The 23,451-nt window shown below is 45.6% G+C and overlaps 1 protein-coding gene across 1 annotated transcript; it reads right to left on the minus strand.

Annotated features, from left to right (window-relative positions):
• Window positions 1–143: 143 nt before the first annotated feature.
• Window positions 144–17,927, minus strand: LOC147887962 (uncharacterized). The gene is made up of 10 exons (XM_087393261.1): window positions 17,519–17,927; window positions 17,299–17,430; window positions 16,836–17,158; window positions 10,470–10,627; window positions 9,059–10,239; window positions 8,645–8,938; window positions 7,180–8,555; window positions 6,245–7,123; window positions 3,957–6,160; window positions 144–3,913 (listed from the first exon to the last, which is right to left on the minus strand). The coding sequence occupies exons 1-10, from the start codon at window positions 17,654–17,656 to the stop codon at window positions 165–167; spliced, it is 10,434 nt and encodes a 3,477-aa protein (XP_087249387.1). The 5' UTR covers window positions 17,657–17,927; the 3' UTR covers window positions 144–164.
• Between the last annotated feature and the right edge of the window lie 5,524 nt (window positions 17,928–23,451).

Here is a 23,451-nt window from a genome sequence, read left to right on the forward strand (position 1 = left end):
CAAATCAACTACACGCAAGAAGCGCTCCAAGACAGAATTTGAAACGGCCATAAAAACACAAGGATCATCATCCGGGAAAACACAGAATTGGGAGCAAGATTACCTGTTTACGATCTGAAGGAACGGAGACATGAGCACTGGATTCACCAGATTGAGAAATGTACTCAACGCCTCAAGATTTTTAATCCGTTCGCTTGCAAATGCCCAACTCCGGTACCAATATCAACTCGGGAAGGCAGGACTAGTTCCTTCAGAGCTGTCAGGGAGCCAATCCCCTCCGGAAGGGCCTTCAAGTTCTCTAGGCCGCTCAGATCTAACGTCTCCAGCCCTTGCAAGTTGCCGATCCACGTAGGCACTGAATCCAAGCCCCGACAATTCCCCATCAATAGCTTCTTTAAAGCTGTGAGGGACCCCATCCCCTCCGGAAGGGCCTTCAAGTTCTCTAAGCCCCTCAGATCTAACTTCTCCAGCCCTTGCAAGTTGCCGATCCACGCAGGCACGGAATCCAAGCCCCGACAATTCTCCATCCATAGCTCCTTCAGAGCTGTCAGGGACCCCATCCCCTCCGGAAGGGTCTTCAAGTTCTCTAAGCCCCTCAGATCTAACTTCTCCAGCCCTTGCAAGTTGCCAATCCACGTAGGCACTGAATCCAAGCCCCGACAATTCATCATCGCTAGCACCTTCAGAGCTGTCAGGGACCCCATCCCCTCCGGAAGGGCCTTTAAGTTCTCTAAGCCCCTCAGATCTAACTTCTCCAGCCCTTGCAAGTTGCCAATCCACGTAGGCACTGAATCCAAGCCCCGACAATTCATCATCGCTAGCACCTTCAGAGCTGTCAGGGACCCCATCCCCTCCGGAAGGGCCTTTAAGTTCTCTAAGCCCCTCAGATCTAACTTCTCCAGCCCTTGCAAGTTGCCAATCCACGTAGGCACTGAATCCAAGCCCCGACAATTCTCCATCGCTAGCGCCTTCAGAGCTGTCAGGGACCCCATCCCCTCCGGAAGGGCCTTCAAGTTCTCTAAGCCGCTCAGATCTAACGTCTCCAGCCCTTGCAAGTTGCCGATCCACGTAGGCACTGAATCCAAGCCCCGACAATTCCCCATCAATAGCTTCTTTAAAGCTGTGAGGGACCCCATCCCCTCCGGAAGGGTCTTCAAGTTCTCTAAGCCCCTCAGATCCAACGTCTCCAGCCCTTGCAAGTTGCCGATCCACGTAGGCACGGAATCCAAGCCCCGACAATTCTCCATCCATAGCTCCTTCAGAGCTGTCAGGGACCCCATCCCCTCCGGAAGGGTCTTCAAGTTCTCTAAGCCCCTCAGATCTAACTTCTCCAGCCCTTGCAAGTTGCCAATCCACGTAGGCACTGAATCCAAGCCCCGACAATTCATCATCGCTAGCACCTTCAGAGCTGTCAGGGACCCCATCCCCTCCGAAAGGGCCTTTAAGTTCTCTACGCCGCTCAGATCTAACATCTCCAGCCCTTGCAAGTTGCCGATCCACGTAGGCACTGAATCCAAGCCCCGACAATTCCCCATCGCTAGCACCTTCAGAGCTGTCAGGGACCCCATCCCCTCCGGAAGGGCCTTTAAGTTCTCTAAGCCCCTCAGATCTAACTTCTCCAGCCCTTGCAAGTTGCCAATCCACGTAGGCACTGAATCCAAGCCCCGACAATTCATCATGGCTAGCACCTTCAGAGCTGTCAGGGACCCCATCCCCTCCGGAAGGGCCTTTAAGTTCTCTAAGCCCCTCAGATCTAACTTCTCCAGCCCTTGCAAGTTGCCAATCCACGTAGGCACTGAATCCAAGCCCCGACAATTCTCCATCCATAGCGCCTTCAGAGCTGTCAGGGACCCCATCCCCTCCGGAAGGGCCTTCAAGTTCTCTAAGCCGCTCAGATCTAACGTCTCCAGCCCTTGCAAGTTGCCGATCCACGTAGGCACTGAATCCAAGCCCCGACAATTCCCCATCAATAGCTTCTTTAAAGCTGTGAGGGACCCCATCCCCTCCGGAAGGGTCTTCAAGTTCTCTAAGCCCCTCAGATCCAACGTCTCCAGCCCTTGCAAGTTGCCGATCCACGTAGGCACGGAATCCAAGCCCCGACAATTCTCCATCCATAGCTCCTTCAGAGCTGTCAGGGACCCCATCCCCTCCGGAAGGGCCTTCAAGTTCTCTAGGCCGCTCAGATCTAACGCCTCCAGCCCTTGCAAGTTGCCGATCCACGTAGGCACTGAATCCAAGCCCCGACAATTCCCCATCAATAGCTTCTTTAAAGCTGTGAGGGACCCCATCCCCTCCGGAAGGGTCTTCAAGTTCTCTAAGCCCCTCAAATCTAACGTCTCCAGCCCTTGCAAGTTGCTGATCCACGTAGGCACTGAATCCAAGCCCCGACAATTCTCCATCCATAGCTTCTTCAGAGCTGTCAGGGACCCCATCCCCTCCGGAAGGGTCTTCAAGTTCTCTAGGCCGCTCAAATCTAACATCTCCAGCCCTTGCAAGTTGCCGATCCACGTAGGCACTGAATCCAAGCCCCGACAATTCTCCATCCGTAGCTCCTTCAGAGCTGTCAGGGACCCCATCTCCTCCGAAAGGGCCTTCAAGTTCTCTAAGCCCCTCAGATCTAACTTCTCTAGCCCTTGCAAGTTGCCGATCCACGTAGGCACTGAATCCAAGCCCCGACAATTCTCCATCCATAGGTGCTTCAGAGCTGTCAGGGACCCCATCCCCTCCTGAAGGGCCTTCAAGTTCTCTAAGCCCCTCAGATCTAACGTCTCCAGCCCTTGCAAGTTGCCGATCCACGTAGGCACGGAATCCAAGCCCCGACAATTCTCCATCCGTAGCTCCTTCAGAGCTGTCAGGGACCCCATCTCCTCCGGAAGGGCCTTCAAGTTCTCTAGGCCGCTCAAATCTAACGCCTCCAGCCCTTGCAACTTGCCGATCCACGTAGGCACTGAATCCAAGCCCCGACAATTCCCCATCAATAGCTTCTTTAAAGCTGTGAGGGACCCCATCCCCTCCGGAAGGGTCTTCAAGTTCTCTAAGCCCCTCAAATCTAACGTCTCCAGCCCTTGCAAGTTGCTGATCCACGTAGGCACTGAATCCAAGCCCCGACAATTCTCCATCCATAGCTTCTTCAGAGCTGTCAGGGACCCCATCCCCTCCGGAAGGGTCTTCAAGTTCTCTAGGCCGCTCAAATCTAACATCTCCAGCCCTTCCAAGTTGCCGATCCACGTAGGCACTGAATCCAAGCCCCGACAATTCTCCATCCGTAGCTCCTTCGGAGCTGTCAGGGACCCCATCTCCTCCGGAAGGGCCTTCAAGTTCTCTAAGCCCCTCAAATCTAACTTCTCCAGCTCTTGCAAGTTGCCGATCCACGTAGGCACTGAATCCAAGTCCCGACAATTCTCCATCCGTAGCTCCTTCAGAGCTGTCAGGGACCCCATCTCCTCCGGAAGGGCCTTCAAGTTCTCTAACCCGCTCAGATCTAACTTCTCCAGCCCTTGCAAGTTGCCGATCCACGTAGGCACCGAATCCAAGCCCCGACAATTCTCCATCCGTAGCTCCTTCAGAGCTGTCAGGGACCCCATCTCCTCCGGAAGGGCCTTCAAGTTCTCTAGGCCGCTCAAATCTAACGCCTCCAGCCCTTGCAAGTTGCCGATCCACGTAGGCACTGAATCCAAGCCCCGACAATTCCCCATCAATAGCTTCTTTAAAGCTGTGAGGGACCCCATCCCCTCCGGAAGGGTCTTCAAGTTCTCTAAGCCCCTCAAATCTAACGTCTCCAGCCCTTGCAAGTTGCTGATCCACGTAGGCACTGAATCCAAGCCCCGACAATTCTCCATCCATAGCTTCTTCAGAGCTGTCAGGGACCCCATCCCCTCCGGAAGGGCCTTCAAGTTCTCTAGGCCGCTCAAATCTAACATCTCCAGCCCTTGCAAGTTGCTGATCCACGTAGGCACTGAATCCAAGCCCCGACAATTCTCCATCCGTAGCTCCTTCAGAGCTGTCAGGGACCCCATCCCCTCCGGAAGGGCCTTCAATTTCTCTAAGCCCCTCAAATCTAACTTCTCCAGCCCTTGCAAGTTGCCGATCCACGTAGGCACTGAATCCAAGCCCCGACAATTCTCCATCTGTAGCTCCTTCAGAGCTCTCAGGGACCCCATCTCCTCCGGAAGGGCCTTCAAGTTCTCTAAGCCCCTCAGATCTAACTTCTCCAGCCCTTGCAAGTTGCCGATCCACGTAGGCACTGAATCCAAGCCCCGACAATTCTCCATCCATAGGTGCTTCAGAGCTGTCAGGGACCCCATCCCCTCCTGAAGGGCCTTCAAGTTCTCTAAGCCCCTCAGATCTAACGTCTCCAGCCCTTGCAAGTTGCCGATCCACGTAGGCACGGAATCCAAGCCCCGACAATTCTCCATCCGTAGCTCCTTCAGAGCTGTCAGGGACCCCATCTCCTCCGGAAGGGCCTTCAAGTTCTCTAGGCCGCTCAAATCTAACGCCTCCAGCCCTTGCAAGTTGCCGATCCACGTAGGCACTAAATCCAAGCCCCGACAATTCCCCATCAATAGCTTCTTTAAAGCTGTGAGGGACCCCATCCCCTCCGGAAGGGTCTTCAAGTTCTCTAAGCCCCTCAAATCTAACGTCTCCAGCCCTTGCAAGTTGCTGATCCACGTAGGCACTGAATCCAAGCCCCGACAATTCTCCATCCATAGCTTCTTCAGAGCTGTCAGGGACCCCATCCCCTCCGGAAGGGTCTTCAAGTTCTCTAGGCCGCTCAAATCTAACATCTCCAGCCCTTGCAAGTTGCCGATCCACGTAGGCACTGAATCCAAGCCCCGACAATTCTCCATCCGTAGCTCCTTCAGAGCTGTCAGGGACCCCATCTCCTCCGGAAGGGCCTTCAAGTTCTCTAAGCCCCTCAGATCTAACTTCTCCAGCCCTTGCAAGTTGCCGATCCACGTAGGCACTGAATCCAAGCCCCGACAATTCTCCATCCATAGGTGCTTCAGAGCTGTCAGGGACCCCATCCCCTCCTGAAGGGCCTTCAAGTTCTCTAAGCCACTCAGATCTAACGTCTCCAGCCCTTGCAAGTTGCCGATCCACGTAGGCACGGAATCGAAGCCCCGACAATTCTCCATCCGTAGCTCCTTCAGAGCTGTCAGGGACCCCATCTCCTCCGGAAGGGCCTTCAAGTTCTCTAGGCCGCTCAAATCTAACGCCTCCAGCCCTTGCAAGTTGCCGATCCACGTAGGCACTGAATCCAAGCCCCGACAATTCCCCATCAATAGCTTCTTTAAAGCTGTGAGGGACCCCATCCCCTCCGGAAGGGTCTTCAAGTTCTCTAAGCCCCTCAAATCTAACGTCTCCAGCCCTTGCAAGTTGCTGATCCACGTAGGCACTGAATCCAAGCCCCGACAATTCTCCATCCATAGCTTCTTCAGAGCTGTCAGGGACCCCATCCCCTCCGGAAGGGCCTTCAAGTTCTCTAGGCCGCTCAAATCTAACATCTCCAGCCCTTGCAAGTTGCTGATCCACGTAGGCACTGAATCCAAGCCCCGACAATTCTCCATCCGTAGCTCCTTCAGAGCTGTCAGGGACCCCATCCCCTCCGGAAGGGCCTTCAATTTCTCTAAGCCCCTCAGATCTAACTTCTCCAGCCCTTGCAAGTTGCCGATCCACGTAGGCACTGAATCCAAGCCCCGACAATTCTCCATCCATAGCTCCTTCAGAGCTGTCAGGGACCCCATCCCCTCCGGAAGGGCCTTCAAGTTCTCTAAGCCGCTCAGATCTAACGTCTCCAGCCTTTGCAAGTTGCCGATCCACGTAGGCACTGAATCCAAGCCCTGACAATTCTCCATCCATAGGTGCTTCAGAGCTGTCAGGGACCCCATCCCCTCCGGAAGGGCCTTCAAGTTCTCTAAGCCCCTCAGATCTAACGTCTCCAGCCCTTGCAAGTTGCCGATCCACGTAGGCACGGAATCCAAGCCCCGACAATTCTCTATCCATAGCTCCTTCAGAGCTGTCAGGGACCCCATCTCCTCCGGAAGGGCCTTCAAGTTCTCTAAGCCCCTCAGATCTAACGTCTCCAGCCCTTGCAAGTTGCCGATCCACGTAGGCACTGAATCCAAGCCCCGAGAATTCCCCATCCATAGCTCCTTCAGAGCTGTGAGGGACCCCATCCCCTCCGGAAGGGCCTTCAAGTTCTCTAAGCCGCTAAGATCTAGCATCTCCAACCCTTGCAAGTTGCCGATCCACGTAGGCACAGAATCCAAGCCCCGACAATTCTCCATCCATAGCTCCTTCAGAGCTGTCAGGGACCCCATCCCCTCTGGAAGGGTCTTCAAGTTCTCTAAGCCCCTCAGATCTAGCATCTCCAACCCTTGCAAGTTGCCGATCCACGTAGGCACTGAATCCAAGCCCCGACAATTCTCCATCCATAGGTGCTTCAGAGCTGTCAGGGACCCCATCCCCTCCTGAAGGGCCTTCAAGTTCTCTAAGCCACTCAGATCTAACGTCTCCAGCCCTTGCAAGTTGCCGATCCACGTAGGCACGGAATCGAAGCCCCGACAATTCTCCATCCGTAGCTCCTTCAGAGCTGTCAGGGACCCCATCTCCTCCGGAAGGGCCTTCAAGTTCTCTAGGCCGCTCAAATCTAACGCCTCCAGCCCTTGCAAGTTGCCGATCCACGTAGGCACTGAATCCAAGCCCCGACAATTCCCCATCTATAGCTTCTTTAAAGCTGTGAGGGACCCCATCCCCTCCGAAAGGGTCTTCAAGTTCTCTAAGCCCCTCAAATCTAACGTCTCCAGCCCTTGCAAGTTGCTGATCCACGTAGGCACTGAATCCAAGCCCCGACAATTCTCCATCCATAGCTTCTTCAGAGCTGTCAGGGACCCCATCCCCTCCGGAAGGGCCTTCAAGTTCTCTAGGCCGCTCAAATCTAACATCTCCAGCCCTTGCAAGTTGCTGATCCACGTAGGCACTGAATCCAAGCCCCGACAATTCTCCATCCGTAGCTCCTTCAGAGCTGTCAGGGACCCCATCCCCTCCGGAAGGGCCTTCAATTTCTCTAAGCCCCTCAGATCTAACTTCTCCAGCCCTTGCAAGTTGTCGATCCACGTAGGCACTGAATCCAAGCCCCGACAATTCTCCATCCATAGCTCCTTCAGAGTTGTCAGGGACCCCATCCCCTCCGGAAGGGCCTTCAAGTTCTCTAAGCCGCTCATATCTAACGTCTCCAGCCTTTGCAAGTTGCCGATCCACGTAGGCACTGAATCCAAGCCCCGACAATTCTCCATCCATAGGTGCTTCAGAGCTGTCAGGGACCCCATCCCCTCCGGAAGGGCCTTCAAGTTCTCTAAGCCCCTCAGATCTAACGTCTCCAGCCCTTGCAAGTTGCCGATCCACGTAGGCACGGAATCCAAGCCCCGACAATTCTCCATCCATAGCTCCTTCAGAGCTGTCAGGGACCCCATCTCCTCCGGAAGGGCCTTCAAGTTCTCTAAGCCCCTCAGATCTAACTTCTCCAGCCCTTGCAAGTTGCCGATCCACGTAGGCACTGAATCCAAGCCCCGAGAATTCCCCATCCATAGCTCCTTCAGAGCTGTGAGGGACCCCATCCCCTCCGGAAGGGCCTTCAAGTTCTCTAAGCCGCTAAGATCTAGCATCTCCAACCCTTGCAAGTTGCCGATCCACGTAGGCACAGAATCCAAGCCCCGACAATTCTCCATCGATAGCTCCTTCAGAGCTGTCAGGGACCCCATCCCCTCTGGAAGGGTCTTCAAGTTCTCTAAGCCCCTCAGATCTAGCATCTCCAACCCTTGCAAGTTGCCGATCCACGTAGGCACAGAATCCAAGCCCCGACAATTCTCCATCCATAGCGCCTTCAGACCTGTCAGGGACCCCATCCCCTCCGGAAGGGTCTTCAAGTTCTCTAAGCCGCTCAGATCTAACTTCTCCAACCCTCGCAAGTTGCCGATCGACGTAGGTAGTGAATCCAAACCCTTACAATTCTCTATCCTTAGCTCCTTTAGAGCTGTTAGGGACCCCATCTCCTCTGGAAGGGTCTTCAAGTTCTCACAATTGGACACATCCAAAATTTCTACTTTTTTCAAGTTAGCGATCCCCATCGGCAATGATTTCAAGCTTGGACAATTCTTCATGCGTAACACTTTTAGAGCTGCCATGGACCTAATCTCGTCTGGAAGAACCTTCAAGTTCTCACAGCCTGAGAGATCCAAATTTTCTATTGCTTTCAAGTTGCCAATCCCCATGGGAAGTGAATCCAAGCCCCGACAATCCTTCAGCATTAGCTTTTTCAGAGCGGTCATGGACGTGATCTCTTCCGGAAGGGTTTTCAAGCTCTCACAACCCAACATATCTAAGTTTTCTAGTCCTTTCAAGTTCATGACGTCTCGGGGAAGCGTGGCGAAAGAGGTACACCTCATCAATACGAGACTCTTAAGGGATTCAATATGGCATATTTGTTGGATTGCTTTTTCGGAGATCTCGCATTTGGATAACTTGAGTATCTTTAAGGATTTGAATTTGTTGGTTCCCTGCAGAAATGCATGAAGTTACAGAATAGAAACATGAATTTGCTTGGAATTCAACCACCTAGCACAATTTAATTCAGAAGAGAGATTACCAATACGTTTGTGAGGTCCATTAGGGGTGAGTCCAGTTGCAAGAAGACTAGCTGAGCTCTGCTGTCAAGTTGGCACTGTGTCTTAAAACGGTAAGCTGACAGTATCCGCAGGGGTGCTTCTTGTGCTACGTTGCAGTTATAATCCTCGTCGACTAGCATGTCATCTTGGGACTGTCTAGGCAGGAACAGCAACCGCAGACTCTTCATTTGTCCAAATGCTTCGGAGGAAAGCTCTCTACGAATTAACTCGTTGCTTTCTTTCCTGAGATCCAACCCCTCAATCTTGCCGAGCTTCTGAAAGATTATAAAGATCGTTAGAATTCAGCGATGATGGGCAATGCAAGACATTGCTGAGCTTCAGAAGACAACTAGGGGTGAGAGTGAGGCGAGGATGCTGTGCTGCAAATGCTTTACCTTTTTATCACCGAGAAGGGGTCGGAGTTGTTCCCAGCTTGTGACTCTGGTGTCCTCTGGCATGCGCTGTCGGCCCAAACTTACGAGGAGGTCATGAACGCGAACTCGTTCGGAGGAAGAACTATCTTCACTGCGCTCTACGAGAGAACGCCGCTCAAGCAACAGAGCAGAATGATCATAAATCTCATCGACTTCCGTCCACAGAAAGTCCTCCGACGAGTTGAAAAAAGACACAATATCAAAGAATGCTCGCCGGAGGTGATCGTCCAGCGGGTCAATACTAAAGCCCAAACTTTGGACAAGCTCGTTCTCACTGTCACCGTCCAACGCACGCATCCTCTCCATAGAATCGATGACAGTATTGCAGGCGCCTTTTACGCTAAGCGTCTCATCTTCTATAGCATTACGTATGAATTCGCCTGCAAGCCTCAAAGCCAAGGGGAGCCCCGCACAGGCCTTAGCCACCTTGTCGACCATATCAGCGTCAAGACCATGGGCAATCTTGTCAACAAGTAACTGCTTGGATTTCTCAGGAGAGAGAACTTTCACGTGGTAGCGCTTGATGGATTCGTTATTTACGCCTTTTCTTTTCAAGGCATGACCACTATTTGCATCTCTTGAGGTGATCAAGAATACACTTCCCTTGGGCAGACACGAATTTAGATTGTCAGGTAGCAAGTCTTCTAGATCCTTGGTGTTCCGGACATTATCGATGGAGAGCAACAGTGGTGGAGCAGCCATCCTGCCAGGATCTTCGGAGTTTAGATCCTCAATATCAATTTTGGACTTCAACGCTTTTGTCGTTTCTCCTTTTTTACCAGGAGCATCAAGTTTGGAGCCCAAATGTCGGAACGCTTTTTTCGTTTTTCCACTTTTACCGGTGGAGAATGCTTCTGCAAGCTTTTGTCGTCCTACACGAAAATCGGGAATTTTGATTGTCTTCCCAGTTAGACACTCGTAAATTTGCGCCTGCAAACTTTGAATCTCCGTGTCCTTTTTTGCCATCCCAACAAAGCAGTGCGCATAGTGGTGTGGTGAACTCAATAGATTTGCATGTACAGCTTCCAGCAGCGTGGTCTTGCCAACTCCTCCGAGTCCATGCAAAATGACATAACGTACGTGAGAATTTGGCATGCCATCAATGATTTGAACTACCTCCTTGGTTCGCTCCTCTAGCCCAACTGCATACATCCTGAGTTTCGTTAGCCCTCCCTCTATCAAAACAAGGTAGCCCCAACTTCATACATCACGGAGCATAGATCAATGCTAAAAAACGCGTTTGGAACCAAGTTATCTCCAAAGATTGGCCTTTTTCAAATGCTTTATTTCCACAACAACGCATCAATCCAAAGGTTGAGGAGGTAATCATATGTGGTCTTCAACTTTTATATTGTAGATTAAAGGATCATACCTTTGCCTTTTGGTATTTCTGGCACATATGGTGAGAATGGTCTGAGAACAATGTCATAAGTTCTTCTCAAGATCAAACGATCAAGCTTGTCGTATGAGCCCTTCATGTCACTCATAATGCCATCCAATGTGTTGGCATTTAGATCAGCAGAACAAAACCTATATTATAAAGAATTAGTGACACATAGCTCATTGATTCTCCAAAAGATTCATATCAATGTCGATATTTATATGTGGAGATTAATCTCTCTCTCTCTCTCTCTCTCTCTCTCTCTCTCTATCTATCTACCTCTCTCTCTCTCTCTCTCTCTCTCTCTCTCTCTCTCTCACACACACACACACACACACACACACATGCACGCACGCACACACACACGCACGCACGCATGCACGCACACGCACGCACAACTATGAATATGTGGAGGTGGAAAGTAGTTGCATAATCGAATCATAACTAGGTGTAAACTATTTTCATGAGGTTCAAAGAATATATTACATATGGGTAACTTGCTCAATCCACAACTTATATGTTGCTCAATGAACTTTAACAAGATTGGTATTTAAACTAATCTACACATCCCAAACTTTAAAATGAGTGTAAAACATTCCAGAATTGCCTTCTTGAATGCAATCTTTAAACCATGACAAATGCTATTTTGCATGTGAAGTATGTGTTCTCTATATATAGGATATATGAATTTCTTCAAAACTATCAAAAACTTGTTCTACATGTGAATTCAAGCAAGTTCTCAATCAAAAAATCATTACTAGAGCTTTATCACAACTACAAGAGACATCCAATCTACAACATTTGATATGGTTTATGTTGTGCACAATGTTGCACTAGAATTACAAGTGCACATACAAGGGCACGCTTCATGGCCTTTTCTAAATTTGTGGGCAATTAGAAGATTTGAAGAAATGGACTCTACATTTATGGAGTTATGGTCTTAAGACATTGATTTTTGGTGATATCCTAGCTTACTTCACCCTAGAATTGATGTAATAGATAATAATCAATCAATACATATGCAATGCTATTTAATGGATAATAGTCAAGTAAAACATATGCAATATTATCTCTATAAATCCAAAATTAGGTGTCATTTCATTGCAATGTGGTCCATAGAACATGCCACAGATGTCAGCATGTCATAATCCATAGTAGCAAACCTGCTAGTGTGCCATTGTACCTTTTGTTTTTTTTAGCATTTTAGGCCTCAGGGCAATTGCTCAAGGGTCATTGGGAATACTATTTTGGTGATGTGTATGGTTAGTGGAGCTGAACCACGGTCGCTAGGTTTATCCAAAACTTCACATCTCCCACATTGGCTTTCAAAATTTCACAACTTCAATCCTAAATACATTACTAACCATATTGCTTCTTTTTCAAAAGTCCTTTTTCTCAACATTCCACTAGACTAGCATGCACTTTGATTTGGTTCTACTTTCCTGTTCCCTCTTCAAAAGTCCTTTTTGCCCTCGTTTTGCTAGACTTTGTGCTCCTGTTGTTTTCCTATTCAGATTTCCTTTCCACTCTTCATGTACTTTTGACTTGGCATTGCTTTTCCCCCTCAGTGTGCAGTTCCCATTTAGATTTGGCATAGCCATGATGGATGCTTTGATCATTTCTATAGGTGAGTCGTCATCTTTCCATGTTTGCTCTCTTTACAAACTAGCTAGTCTACATTATTGGTTCACTTTCCTTAATATCCATGAGAGTTACAAGAGAAGCAGACAGAGGGTGCAAGATAGAAAAGGTAAAAAACCCAGTCAAGATACAAGGAAGAGGTTGAAAAACCCAGCCATGGTGAAACGAAGAGATTGAAAGAAGAGGACATAAATGTACAATATCCAAAGATAATGGACCAAATCCAACGATTGAGTGTCGTGTAGAAGTGATACAACCTGATGTGCAAAATCATCGCTATAGTGACACTGTTTTGGAAAATTAGCACAATAACATGAGAGTTTCTCCAAACAAGAAGGATGCTTGTAGGTTGTGGATGGGACACAAGAAGTACAATGAGTACATGATTCACAAGCTTGATACAATGTAGGGTAGGAGAGAGTGAGGGAGAGAGAAACCCAATGGTTCAAGTCTCCAAGAGATTTGACCATGTTTTCCAAAATGAGAACTCTAGAAACCCTTATAAAATGAGCATCAAACTAGATCTTAAGGGAGATTCAAAGATAGTTGCAAGGCAACTTGTTAACTATCTAATTCCATTGGAGCATTGATAGCACCATAAAAAATGTAGATGCTATTTGGCCATTATAAGAGGAACTACTCCCATCTTCAAAGAAATCATGTTTCCCATCAATTATGGGTGCTTTGATAGTTGGGCATGTCTCAATAGTGAGTAGGGACCAAATCACCATAGGAGCAATGCTAACCTTAGGTTATCTAAAAATATTAAGCCATAAAGTCTATCCCATTTAATAATAATTGGCACAAAGGATCTAACTTCTTAGCACATGGCCACTTAAGCAAATCAAATTAAGTAAAGTTAGGATCTAGAGATGTGAGCTTCTATTTCAAGGGATGATCAAAAAGCAAACCCTCATAGTCAAAACATGGATGCAACGCAAGGAATTCCATACAAGATCCAGTAGGCAAGTGGGGATACACATAGTTGTGGACCTCCAATTCTATTCGTTACTATATTTTTTGTCTCCAATTCTATTCGTTACTATATTTTTCCATGTTTGCTGTCTTTACAAACTAGCTGGTCTATATTATTGGTTCAATTTCCTTTATATCCATGAGAGTTACAAGAGAAGCAGATAGAGACTACACGATAGAAAAGGTCCAAAACCCAGTCAAGGTACAAGGAAGAGGTTGAAAAGCCTAGGCAAGGTAAAAGGAAGAGGTTGAAAGAAGGGGAAATAGATGTACAATATCCAAACGATAATTGATCAAATCCAATGATTGAGTGTCAAGTAGAAGTGATACAGCTTGATGTGCAAAATCATCGCTATAGTGACACTGTTTTGGAAAATTAGCACAATAACATCAGAGTTTCTCCAAACAAGAATGATGTTTGTAGGTTATGGATGGGACATAAGAAGTGTACAACGAGTGCATCATTCACAAGCTTGATACAATGTACGTTTAGTACATAGTCGCAGAGCTCCATTTCTATTCGTTACTATATTTTTTGTCGCCAAAACATTATGTATCTTTTCATTTGTATTGTTGTGATCTTAGAGAGAGAGAGAGAGAGAGAGAGAGAGAGAGAGAGAGAGAGAGAGAGAGAGAGAGAGAGAGAGAGAGAGAGAGATTTCTTTTACAAGTGACAAGCCCGATAGTTGGAATGGCAAGCTAGCTTATTGTCCATCTGACCACTGGGCTACTTTAGGCCAACCATTGGGCTAGTTTAGGATAACCAATAGGTTGGTTACAACCATCATTCTAGTTCTTAGCCATTGGCTTAGTTTAGGCCAAACTTTGGACTAGTTAAGGACACCCACCAGGCTGATTATAACCATCATTTTAGCTCTAATCATTGGGAGATAACATTTGTCAAACCAATCTAATGTTTGAAACATTAAGGTTGTTGGGCTCATAAAGGCATGTAATTTGGGTTGGATGAGCTGGCACAGTTGTACCTAAGATTTATGGTTGAAATCCTTGATGAAAGAGTTGTATCTGAGAATTATGGCTAAGATCCTTGATGTGGGTGATTGCAAGATAAAGGTGCCCATGGGTGCCCACTTTTGGTTGGCCTTGAGTAAAATTGGACACTTGAAATACAAGGAAGTGGAATAATGGGCAATGGGCAATGGGCAGCCACCTCAATTAGGGTATTTCAATCAATTACTAAAGTGACACATGGCACGTCCTCTAGGCTTAAAATCCCTATGTGGCAATATACATGAAACTAACACCTTGATCGGGTAAGGCATGTGGCAATGAGACCATACCTAAATCAATGTATGATATCTATTATGGCAGACCATGTGGCAATATAACATGGCTTCATGCATCCAAAAGGGTAATTATTTACCTCAATTGAGGTATTAAGGCATCCTACATGGAAAAACATAAACGGATGGGAACAAACTTTGGTTGAGATATTATAAAATACCTATGTAGACTAGTGCACTTCACAAGCCAATACCTCGATTGAGGTATTTAAGCATCCACTGGAGGACTTGGTCTAGCTTATTGAAGGACCAGCCACTATGATGGAGGATGTGGACCACCATACTAGTTGTCATGATGAATTATCTGCGAGCATCTTGAAACATGTGAGCATTCCCAAAATATTTTGACAATATGGATTCCCTCTTGAGGGGTGCACTACTAAGAAATCCTATGCATCACATGCATTCAAGGGGTATTTTGAAATTTGTTTATCTAAAATTTCCCCCCTAATAAAATCGCCCCTCATTACTTATGAGCTGACATATATTTTCCTAAAGTTGAGTTAAAAATTGACCCACTTATTTTCCCTAAAATTGAGTTTAGAAAGCTAGGGGTTCATGAAGATGGTTGGTTGCTTATTTGGAAAGGCTTTGGCAATGCTTTGTATCAATGGAGGGGCAATCGGTAACTTCTATCTCAGGAGGTCAATCAAAGAAGGGCACCCCCTTATTTGCAATTAGGAATGTGCCTCTAATGAATGTGCTCAAGCAAGTTGTGGAGGCCGGTCGCAAGATCCATCAAAGGAGCCAGGCTATTGTTAAGTGAATAATTTTATGCCTAACTTTTCACAGATGACATCATATCCTCATCGTCTCTAGACAATAAGCTTGGTTACCAATCTTCTCAAGATTTTGAAGAGGTTTTGTCTCGCTTTGGGCTCCAAATGTAGTTGACAAAAGACCCTCCAACTCTGCATAGACTACAATCCTCCTCCTAACTAGCTAAAAGGCTTGTTGGTCCAAGTGGTTCCTAGGGGCCACGTAATTCGGTACTTAGGGGCCCCCATAAGGTTGGGGTTGATAGTGCTCTAGAGGTTCGACTAGTCTAAGAGCAAATTAGAGAGAAATTGAGAAGTTGGCATGGATTGTGCTTAGGTTGGAATGCACGAGTGCTAGTATCCTCATGGTTGCCCAACCTACGTCGTGTCGATTTGGAATTTCAGGAAGAGCCACTAGTTGGAAGTGGAATGGATGTTTTGCATTGATTTGGGCTAAAGGAGGTAAGAGTAAAATGCACTTTATCCCCTGGGAATTCCTCAAGGCACCCAAGATGTAGGGGAGACTTAGCCTTCTAGATATTCAACTTAAAAACATTGCCTTGGTTTGCATCTTATTATTCTAGGAGGTTGAATGAAGGTGGATATGCACTCTCTCGTTCTCATGTGATCATTGCTCAATCATCTAAATCTCCTTCCGTCATGCACACCTTTACCCCTCCCTTCTCATATGCCTCAACTTTTGACAGTGACAGAACTAAAGCTTCTCCAGGGCGAAGACCCAAAAGTCATCAAAACCCGCTAGCAGCTAGAATCCAACAAGCTGCCTCTCTATTATCACATGATAGATGATAGATGGTTTACTCGACTATCATCAACCACCATCTCAACCTAGGGTCTATGGTCTAGCTGTCTATTGCTGACACCTTTATCTTTATGCCTTTCATGATGGAGACTTCGGAGGTCCTTACCAAAATTTAATCAAAGTTTTTTCCTGGCCCAAGCTACGACACTTGCTACACCTCTATCGTCAGTCATTCGCTACTTGCCAATCATTCACACACCAACCACCAAGCGGCCTACGACATTATGGGCCTCTTCCCCATGTCCTCTTCAGGCAACAAATACATAATAGTATTGACCAACTATCTAACAAGGTTGTAAGACCGCCGACACAAAACTCGCCCGGCACCCGTTTTAGTATTGGAGTCTGGAGATCCGTGGATTGGCTCACATCACAAGCCCTTCTATTCACGTGCCGTTCATTTTAAAGGGCGGGGATTCCCAGTTCCTACGAGTCATGACCACCATAATAGCAAGGCCAGCTCCGGAGTCCGGATTCTTAGCAAGGCCAGATCGACCACGTACAACCCCTTATTAACTCATTAAGTTTGAGGCTAACGAGCCGTTTGAGTCCAAGAACATTAAAACCTGGTATATATGGAATGCGCACAGCTCCTTTGCTGTGCCGTACTTCTTCTCTTCTGTCTCGCTTCTCGTTGCTCGCTTCTCTCCTCTTGTGATGGTTCTAGCGTCCATCTACTTAGCTGTCACGTTATTCAACGAATGCAATCAACGACTACCTAACAACCTGAACAACAACTGAAGGGAGATAATTCGAGGCTGTTCCTGGGGATTCAGTCGTGCCAGAGCGGTTCAATATTCCTTTTGAAACTTAAGGAACGTCAAGTAATGATCATTAACGGTGGAGGTGTATAAACCTGGAAGCCCAGCGAGAGGAGACCATTTTGAGGCATGCTATTGTACCGCGTACAATCACGAATGTCGCACTCCTTAAGTTCTCACGACGCTCATCGTCATTAATTTCACCGTCATCTTTGTGAAGTCGCAGCACATACTTGGCGAGATCTCGCATCTCTTTTAACAGATCTACGCATTTTTCACGATTTTCACAGTTTAGTTTTTGTTGTCTCAAAATGTATGCCACCACCGATAGTGCAGTAGCGGTCCAATGGAGATTTCCGGCAGCTCCCAGCACATCTGATAATACTTTGGCCACGGCTCCCGTAAAAAAATCGTGTACCTGTGGGAAATTTGTTCGCCACTGATGATTTTCAAAACAGTTCGAATCCGACGACCGTGTACAACAAATGTGGAGCAGAAAAGGCGATGACGACCAAATATCTACAACCGTATTATCAAACAAAGACTAAGCACGCGCACCTGGCCCCTTGCTGTTTCCGCGTTATCGGCAATCCCGCTCATGATTCTCGGTACAAAATCCAGGGTATGCTGGACAGCCTCTGGTATATCGACGGGTGTCGATGGTTCACCTTTTTCAAAACTAGAAATGGCCTGCAAAAGTTCTTGAGAGGGTTATTCGAGCAGTCTCCAAATTGCGAAATAAAGCAGAACAAATGAATGTCGAAACCAGCGAGAGTACCTCTTCAAAGTATTGTACGACGCGATCTAAGTCGTCCTCCGTCAGTTTGTCCAGAATGGCCAGAAAATCAGCAAAAGGTAGTTTTGACGGGTTGGCAGGACGACTCCAACAATTGCAGAAGCTTGCTACTTGACCCATGCTGCAAGATCTAGCTTAGAAAGTCGACGCTGAGACTGGAAAGAACAGCGAAGTGTGTTAAAATGCCTGGACCGCTGGAGCCAGAGGAAAAATTCCAGTCCAAAAGATATCTCTAGAGTTGTGACGGGTTGGCAGGACGACTCCAACAATTTCAGGAGCTTGCCCCTTGACCCATGCTGCAAGATCTAGCTTAGAAAGACGCTTAGAAAGACGCTCAGACTGTTTTCTGGGAAGTGGAAAGACAAGCGAGGTGTGTTAAAACGCCTGGACCGCTAAGAATTAACGGAGAAATGCCAATGCAAAAGAGACCTCTATATAGCGGAGCTGTTTCCCTCGATCAAGGATCGTGCTTTCACGTCAAGGATAGCTTTGGAATTTCAGGGACAAAAATTGACCAAGAAATCATTGTCATTGGGTGTTTTCTTTTTCATTTACAAACGCTCTCGAAAAAATTTTGTCAAATGAAAAAGGGAAATGGGGAAAAATTTTGTCATTTTTTGTCCCTGCTTTGAATACAACTCATACAAGGTCAATGTTTCAAATCGGCACGTGGAAGAAGGACATCGCATACTAAATATGCAAGTACCACTTGCATTATATCATATTACTTTTGGTTCCTTTGGGGAGGAAGGAGAGGCACGTGCATTGGGAAAGAGTACGGAACAATTTACACTGTAGGAGGTTGCAATGTCAAGCATCTTTTGCCTTGTTCACGTTGCAAGTGGGCTTCCTAATGGTGATCTCTTATTGAGAGATAAAGTATGAAAATGTAGGGTTAGCATTTGGGCTTGTGTTAACGTAAGATTTAGTCAGTAATTAGTCTTTAATTAAGGTTGATTCTAAAGCTTTAATGGGTGGGCCTTTTTTCAATGTGTAGCATTGGTATATTAAATCATGACAAAGACTCCACAAAAACCTATCATGTGCTGGCACACCCACTACCATAATTGATTTGATAAGGAAGCCCCTATCATGTGCTAGCAACAGGTCAATCATTGGACCTCGATCTATCTCCTAAAGGGGATGTGTTCCTCCCAAAGTTTGTGTGTTTCCATGTGAGTACGAACAAGCTAGAGCAACATGGTGTAGTCTCTTTGCCTTGCAAGAAGGACGTCACATATTAAATATGCAAGTGGGTTTTATATCATATTACCACTTGCATTATATCATATTACTTTTGGTTCCTTTGGGGAGGAAGAAGAGGCATGTGCATTGGGAAAGAGTATGGAACAATTTACACTATAGGAGGTTGCAACGTCAAGCATCTTTTGCCTTGTTCACATTGCAAGTGGGCTTCCTAATGGTGATAAAGTATGAAAATGTAGGGTTAGCATTTGGGCTTGTGTTAACGTAAGATTTAGTCAGTAATTAGTCTTTAATTAAGGTTGATTCTAAAGCTTTAATGGGTGAGCCTTTTTTCAATGTGTAGCATTGGTATATTAAATCATGACAAAGACTCCACAAAAACCTATCATGTGCTGGCACGCCCACTACCATAATTGATTTGATAAGGAAGCCCCTATCATGTGCTAGCAACAGGTTAATCATTGGACCTCGATCTATCTCCTAAAGGGGATGTGTTCCTCCCAAAGTTTGTGTGTTTCCATGTGAGTACGAACAAGCTAGAGCAACATGGTATAGTCTCTTTGCCTTGCAAGAGTTTGAATCCAAATGTTGTCTTAAGGTAAACAACTCTCTCTCTCTCTCTCTCTCCTCTCTTCTCTCTTCTCTCTTTGAACACCAGTTTTCCTCTCTCTCATCTCGCATGTACGCTCTTTCTTCTTCTCCACTCCCCTCCCTCCCTCCCTCCCTCCCTCCCTCCCTCTCTCTCTCTCTCTCTCTCTCTCTCTCTCTCTCTCTCTCTCTCTCTCTGTGCCCATGAAAGGCCCTATCTTGTGGCCTAATGTTTAAAAAAGTCTTCTTCTTCTTCTTCTCCTTCTTTGTCATCATCATCATCTTCTTCTTCCTCTCCCTCTCTCTCTCTCTCTCTCTCTCTCTCTCTCTCTCTCGGTGTGTGTGTGTGTGTCTCCATGAAGGGGCCTGCCTTGTGGTCTAATGTTAAAAAAATTATTCTTCTCCTTTTGCTTCTCCCCCCCCCCCCCCCCGCCTCTCTCTCTCTCCATGAGTCTCCTTATCTTTGCCCATCTCCCTCCACCTGTGTCTGAGTTTGATGGATATGATACTTTATACAAGTCTTAATACCCCTATTCTTGCAATGTCAAGTAATAAAGTAATGTCAAGTAATGAAAACAAATGAGAGAAATGAAAGCAAGCAAACAAGACAATAAGATACCAAGAAAGCAATGAAATCAAGCAAGCAAGTAAGAAACAAGATGCAATCATATCAAGTAAGCAAGTAATTGGAAAATTTTGGCAACATCTCCCCTATAAAAATATCATATTTTCCTTTTGTGCAACCACAAAGACATAATAAACACATAAACACCTACTGGTTGTTCCAAAGATTCTTCTAATGGAGATGGGAGGGTTGGAAGCTTCCCTAGAAGAAGAAATTTGAAGACAACCACTCAAAAAGCTCGAAAATGTCCTCCACTTCTTTAGCTCCCAAAGTAGAAATCTTCTTCTTCAAGCTTGGAGTGGAGAGACGGTTGGCCAACGATGGTGTGGGGATGGCAGGGGAGGGTAGGGAGATGGTGGCAAGGTCATGGGAAAGAGGAAAAAAGCCGGCAACAGTTGAAACAAGAGAGGCATGGAAAAAATAGAAGCATTTGGGTTTGCTTTTTGAAAGTTTATCAGAGTTTCTATAGGCATATGTATATACTAGTGCCTATATCGACGAAAACAGAGTTTTCCATTTTTTTGGCATTTCGTAAAAATTTTCATACTTCTCTCACTTCTAGTTCTTGATTAAGTTTAAAAATTGGTGGCTCGTATTGGATTACAATATCTTGGAGCCTGGGAGGCGTTGTTTTAGGGCTCCTGCTGACTTTTTTTACTGTAGCTCCTTTTTTACCACATTGTTGTACTTCTAGCCATGCATATGGTATTCGATGTGCATGGTACTTTGCATAAGACTCAAACAAGGTGAGTTAAATCCCTACGCAAAGAATCATGGCCATTAGATGTTGTTTGCATGTCTTGGACAATATATTTCCTAGTTTCTCACCCCACATCATGCACGAGCATTGAAAAACATGCATATGTCAACTTCTAGCCATGCAAATGACATTTGATAAGCATGATACTTTGCACAAGCATTACAATGGGAATGTTCAAGGTCTATGCAAAGTATTATGTCCATTTGATGTCATTTGCATGGCGTGGAATGGATATTTCCTAGTTTTTCACCATGCATCATGCATGAGCATTGAAAAACATGCATCGGTGTTCTTCTAGCCATGAAAATGGTATTTGATGGACAAGATACTTTTCACAAGCCTTAAACTAGGTGATTTTAATGTCCTATGCAAAGTCTCATAGCCATCTAATGTCATTTGCATGGATTGGAATGGATATTTCCTAATTTTTCACCATGCATCATGCATGAGCATTGAAAACATGCATTGATGTGCTTCTAGCCATGCAACCACTATTTTATGGGCATGATACGTTGGACAAGCCTTAAAATAGGTGATTTCAAGGCTTGTGCAAAAGTATCATGACCATCTAATGTCATTTGCATGGCTTAGAATGGATATTTCCTAGTTTTTCACCATGCACTCGGGGGGTGCACCCTACAATGCGTTAGTGTACCACATGCATTCAAAAAGAGGGGTTATTTAATTGGTTAGGCTTGTAGAATTGTAAATACAGGAGGGGTTAGAATCTGTAGCCCTATCAAACTAACATAAGGGGTGTGTTTATTCCAAAATTTGATAGTACGCTGTATCCAAGTGATAAGAAGTGCTTCCCATGTCAACTAGGCTATCATGACTTCCCTAAGCAAGACTTTGGTAGTCTCTGCATCCCACGTAGGCTGCCTATAGGCACATAAGGGTTTGATGCCCTCATTTGATTCATACCCCTTTTACTGGCAACTACTTCACAAGCGTTTTTCCCTAGTTTGTGCAAATAGAAGAAAAATATGCTTCACATATCTGCTCTACATTGCATTTCAACGCTCTTCCCACATAGTCTACATCAGTAGGGTCTCACCACAAGCACTTGTCACTAGCTGTTAGTCTCGCATTTCTCAGCAAGCAAAATTGTTTGCAGCATGATTAAGCAACATTATTTTCAGCATGATTATGCAACATTGTTTCTAGCATGATTATGATAGTTTCTAACACAATACCTTAGTTTTCATGATATGCAGAAGTTTGTCCTACAAGTTTGCATCAAAAGTGCCTTTAAATTTACTTTGTGTGGAAAAAAATAAGGGTACATGGGAAGTGCCTCTAAGATTACTTTATGTGGAGAAAATAAAGGGTGTGTATTTGCCACTTCTAATTGGCAAATCTCTGTATATCCCAAAGTAATGTTTGATGCAGTTTATTTTGGTGGGCCAAAGGAGTGGTTGATGTATTTTTTTAAATAGTCCAAAGTACATGTGAACATTTCCCTCCCCTTTTCTAGTTTAGCTTGATTTTTTGGTGGAGGAAAGAAATGCTTGATTTTTTGGTGGGCCAAAGGAATGCTTGATGTGCTTGACATGGTTTGTTTTGAATAGCCCAAAGCCCCTAAGGTATTCAAAATTCAATTATTTAGCTCCGTCCCTCCTCCGTCCCCCCTTTACAAATTAATACGATTATCTAAGTTATGCCCCCCATAAAAAACTAATCATTAACCTAAGCCCCCAACAAATGAATTGATTGGTTGAGCACTATGTACTTGCTTTGGCTAGACTATCAGACCTTGGTTATATTGGCTACATTATGTACCTATTGAATATATATATGCTAGATCCACCTTTTTAAGTGGTTGTATTGGCTACATTATGGGCTTATCGAATATATATATGCTAGATCCACCTTTTTAAGTGGTTGTATTGGCTACATTAGATATACTAGATCTGCCTTTTTAAGTGGTTGTAATCCTAGAGCAAAAAGCTATAATTAAAAAGATCAAGTCTCCTTTTAATAAGGGTGTAAGAAATCCTCCATAATATAGGACATCTTGGTTGTCACCTTTACAAGTATGTTCTTGTTTGTTATGATTGTGGGATGCTACGCTTTTCCAATAATCTAAAGTTTGTTTTTAGAGGGCGTTCCCATGATGCCAAGATGATGGTTTCGATATTCACGATTACCTAAATATTATACTTTGGAACATTTGCATCATAGTTTTAGGAACTCCCTATAACATCATAGATTTGAGGAGAAAAAAGCGCACGACCATGCATGGCCCAAAATTCAATAATTGGCTTGAATTGGTTTGCCAAAAGATGGGAATTGGTTTCCATAACACAACAAAGGATTGCCTCTCCTTGAGATGAGGGGCTACTCATCTGAACCTACTTACCTCATTAATGGAGACCACTTGAGCAAATAAAATGATGCAAAGAATGCCTTCTACAACTTGTAGGGTTTTAATGCACTCCTATCAATGCTTGCTTAGCGAATGGGAGTTGCTTGTTGCCTTGTCTCCTCCATCCTCGCGTGATTGTACTCTCGTCTATTGTAACAACGAACTATGGACCATGTGTGACCGTTCCCTAAGCGTGCAAATCACTTTTCCTCTACCTACTTATGGGTTGTTCTAACATCATGTTTCACTACATGCCAATGTTAGATTTTTTCATAGGAAGAAAATTTATACTATTCTCATGCAGCTTTCGAATGTACAGCTTAAAAAATCTGAGAGCTTGATCTAATGAAATTATAGATAAATTTTCA

The sequence above is a fragment of the Dipteris shenzhenensis genome, chromosome 22 (genome assembly GCF_047967505.1).
Source record: "Dipteris shenzhenensis isolate YYH24624 ecotype China chromosome 22, Dip_SZ_1.0, whole genome shotgun sequence".
NCBI classification, from domain to species: Eukaryota; Viridiplantae; Streptophyta; class Polypodiopsida; order Gleicheniales; family Dipteridaceae; genus Dipteris; species Dipteris shenzhenensis.

What these genes read in the sequence shown, in the direction of transcription:
- LOC147887962 (XM_087393261.1), bottom strand. Translation starts at nt 17,656, where the DNA reads ATGGGTCAAGTAGCAAGCTTCTGCAATTGTTGGAGTCGTCCTGCCAAC. An exon ending in AGAAATACCAAAAGGCAAAG is followed by an intron (nt 10,240 to 10,469) that starts GTATGATCCTTT and finishes GGATGTATGCAG; the next exon opens with TTGGGCTAGAGGAGCGAACC. An exon ending in TGGACCTCACAAACGTATTG is followed by an intron (nt 8,556 to 8,644) that starts GTAATCTCTCTT and finishes GCATTTCTGCAG; the next exon opens with GGAACCAACAAATTCAAATC.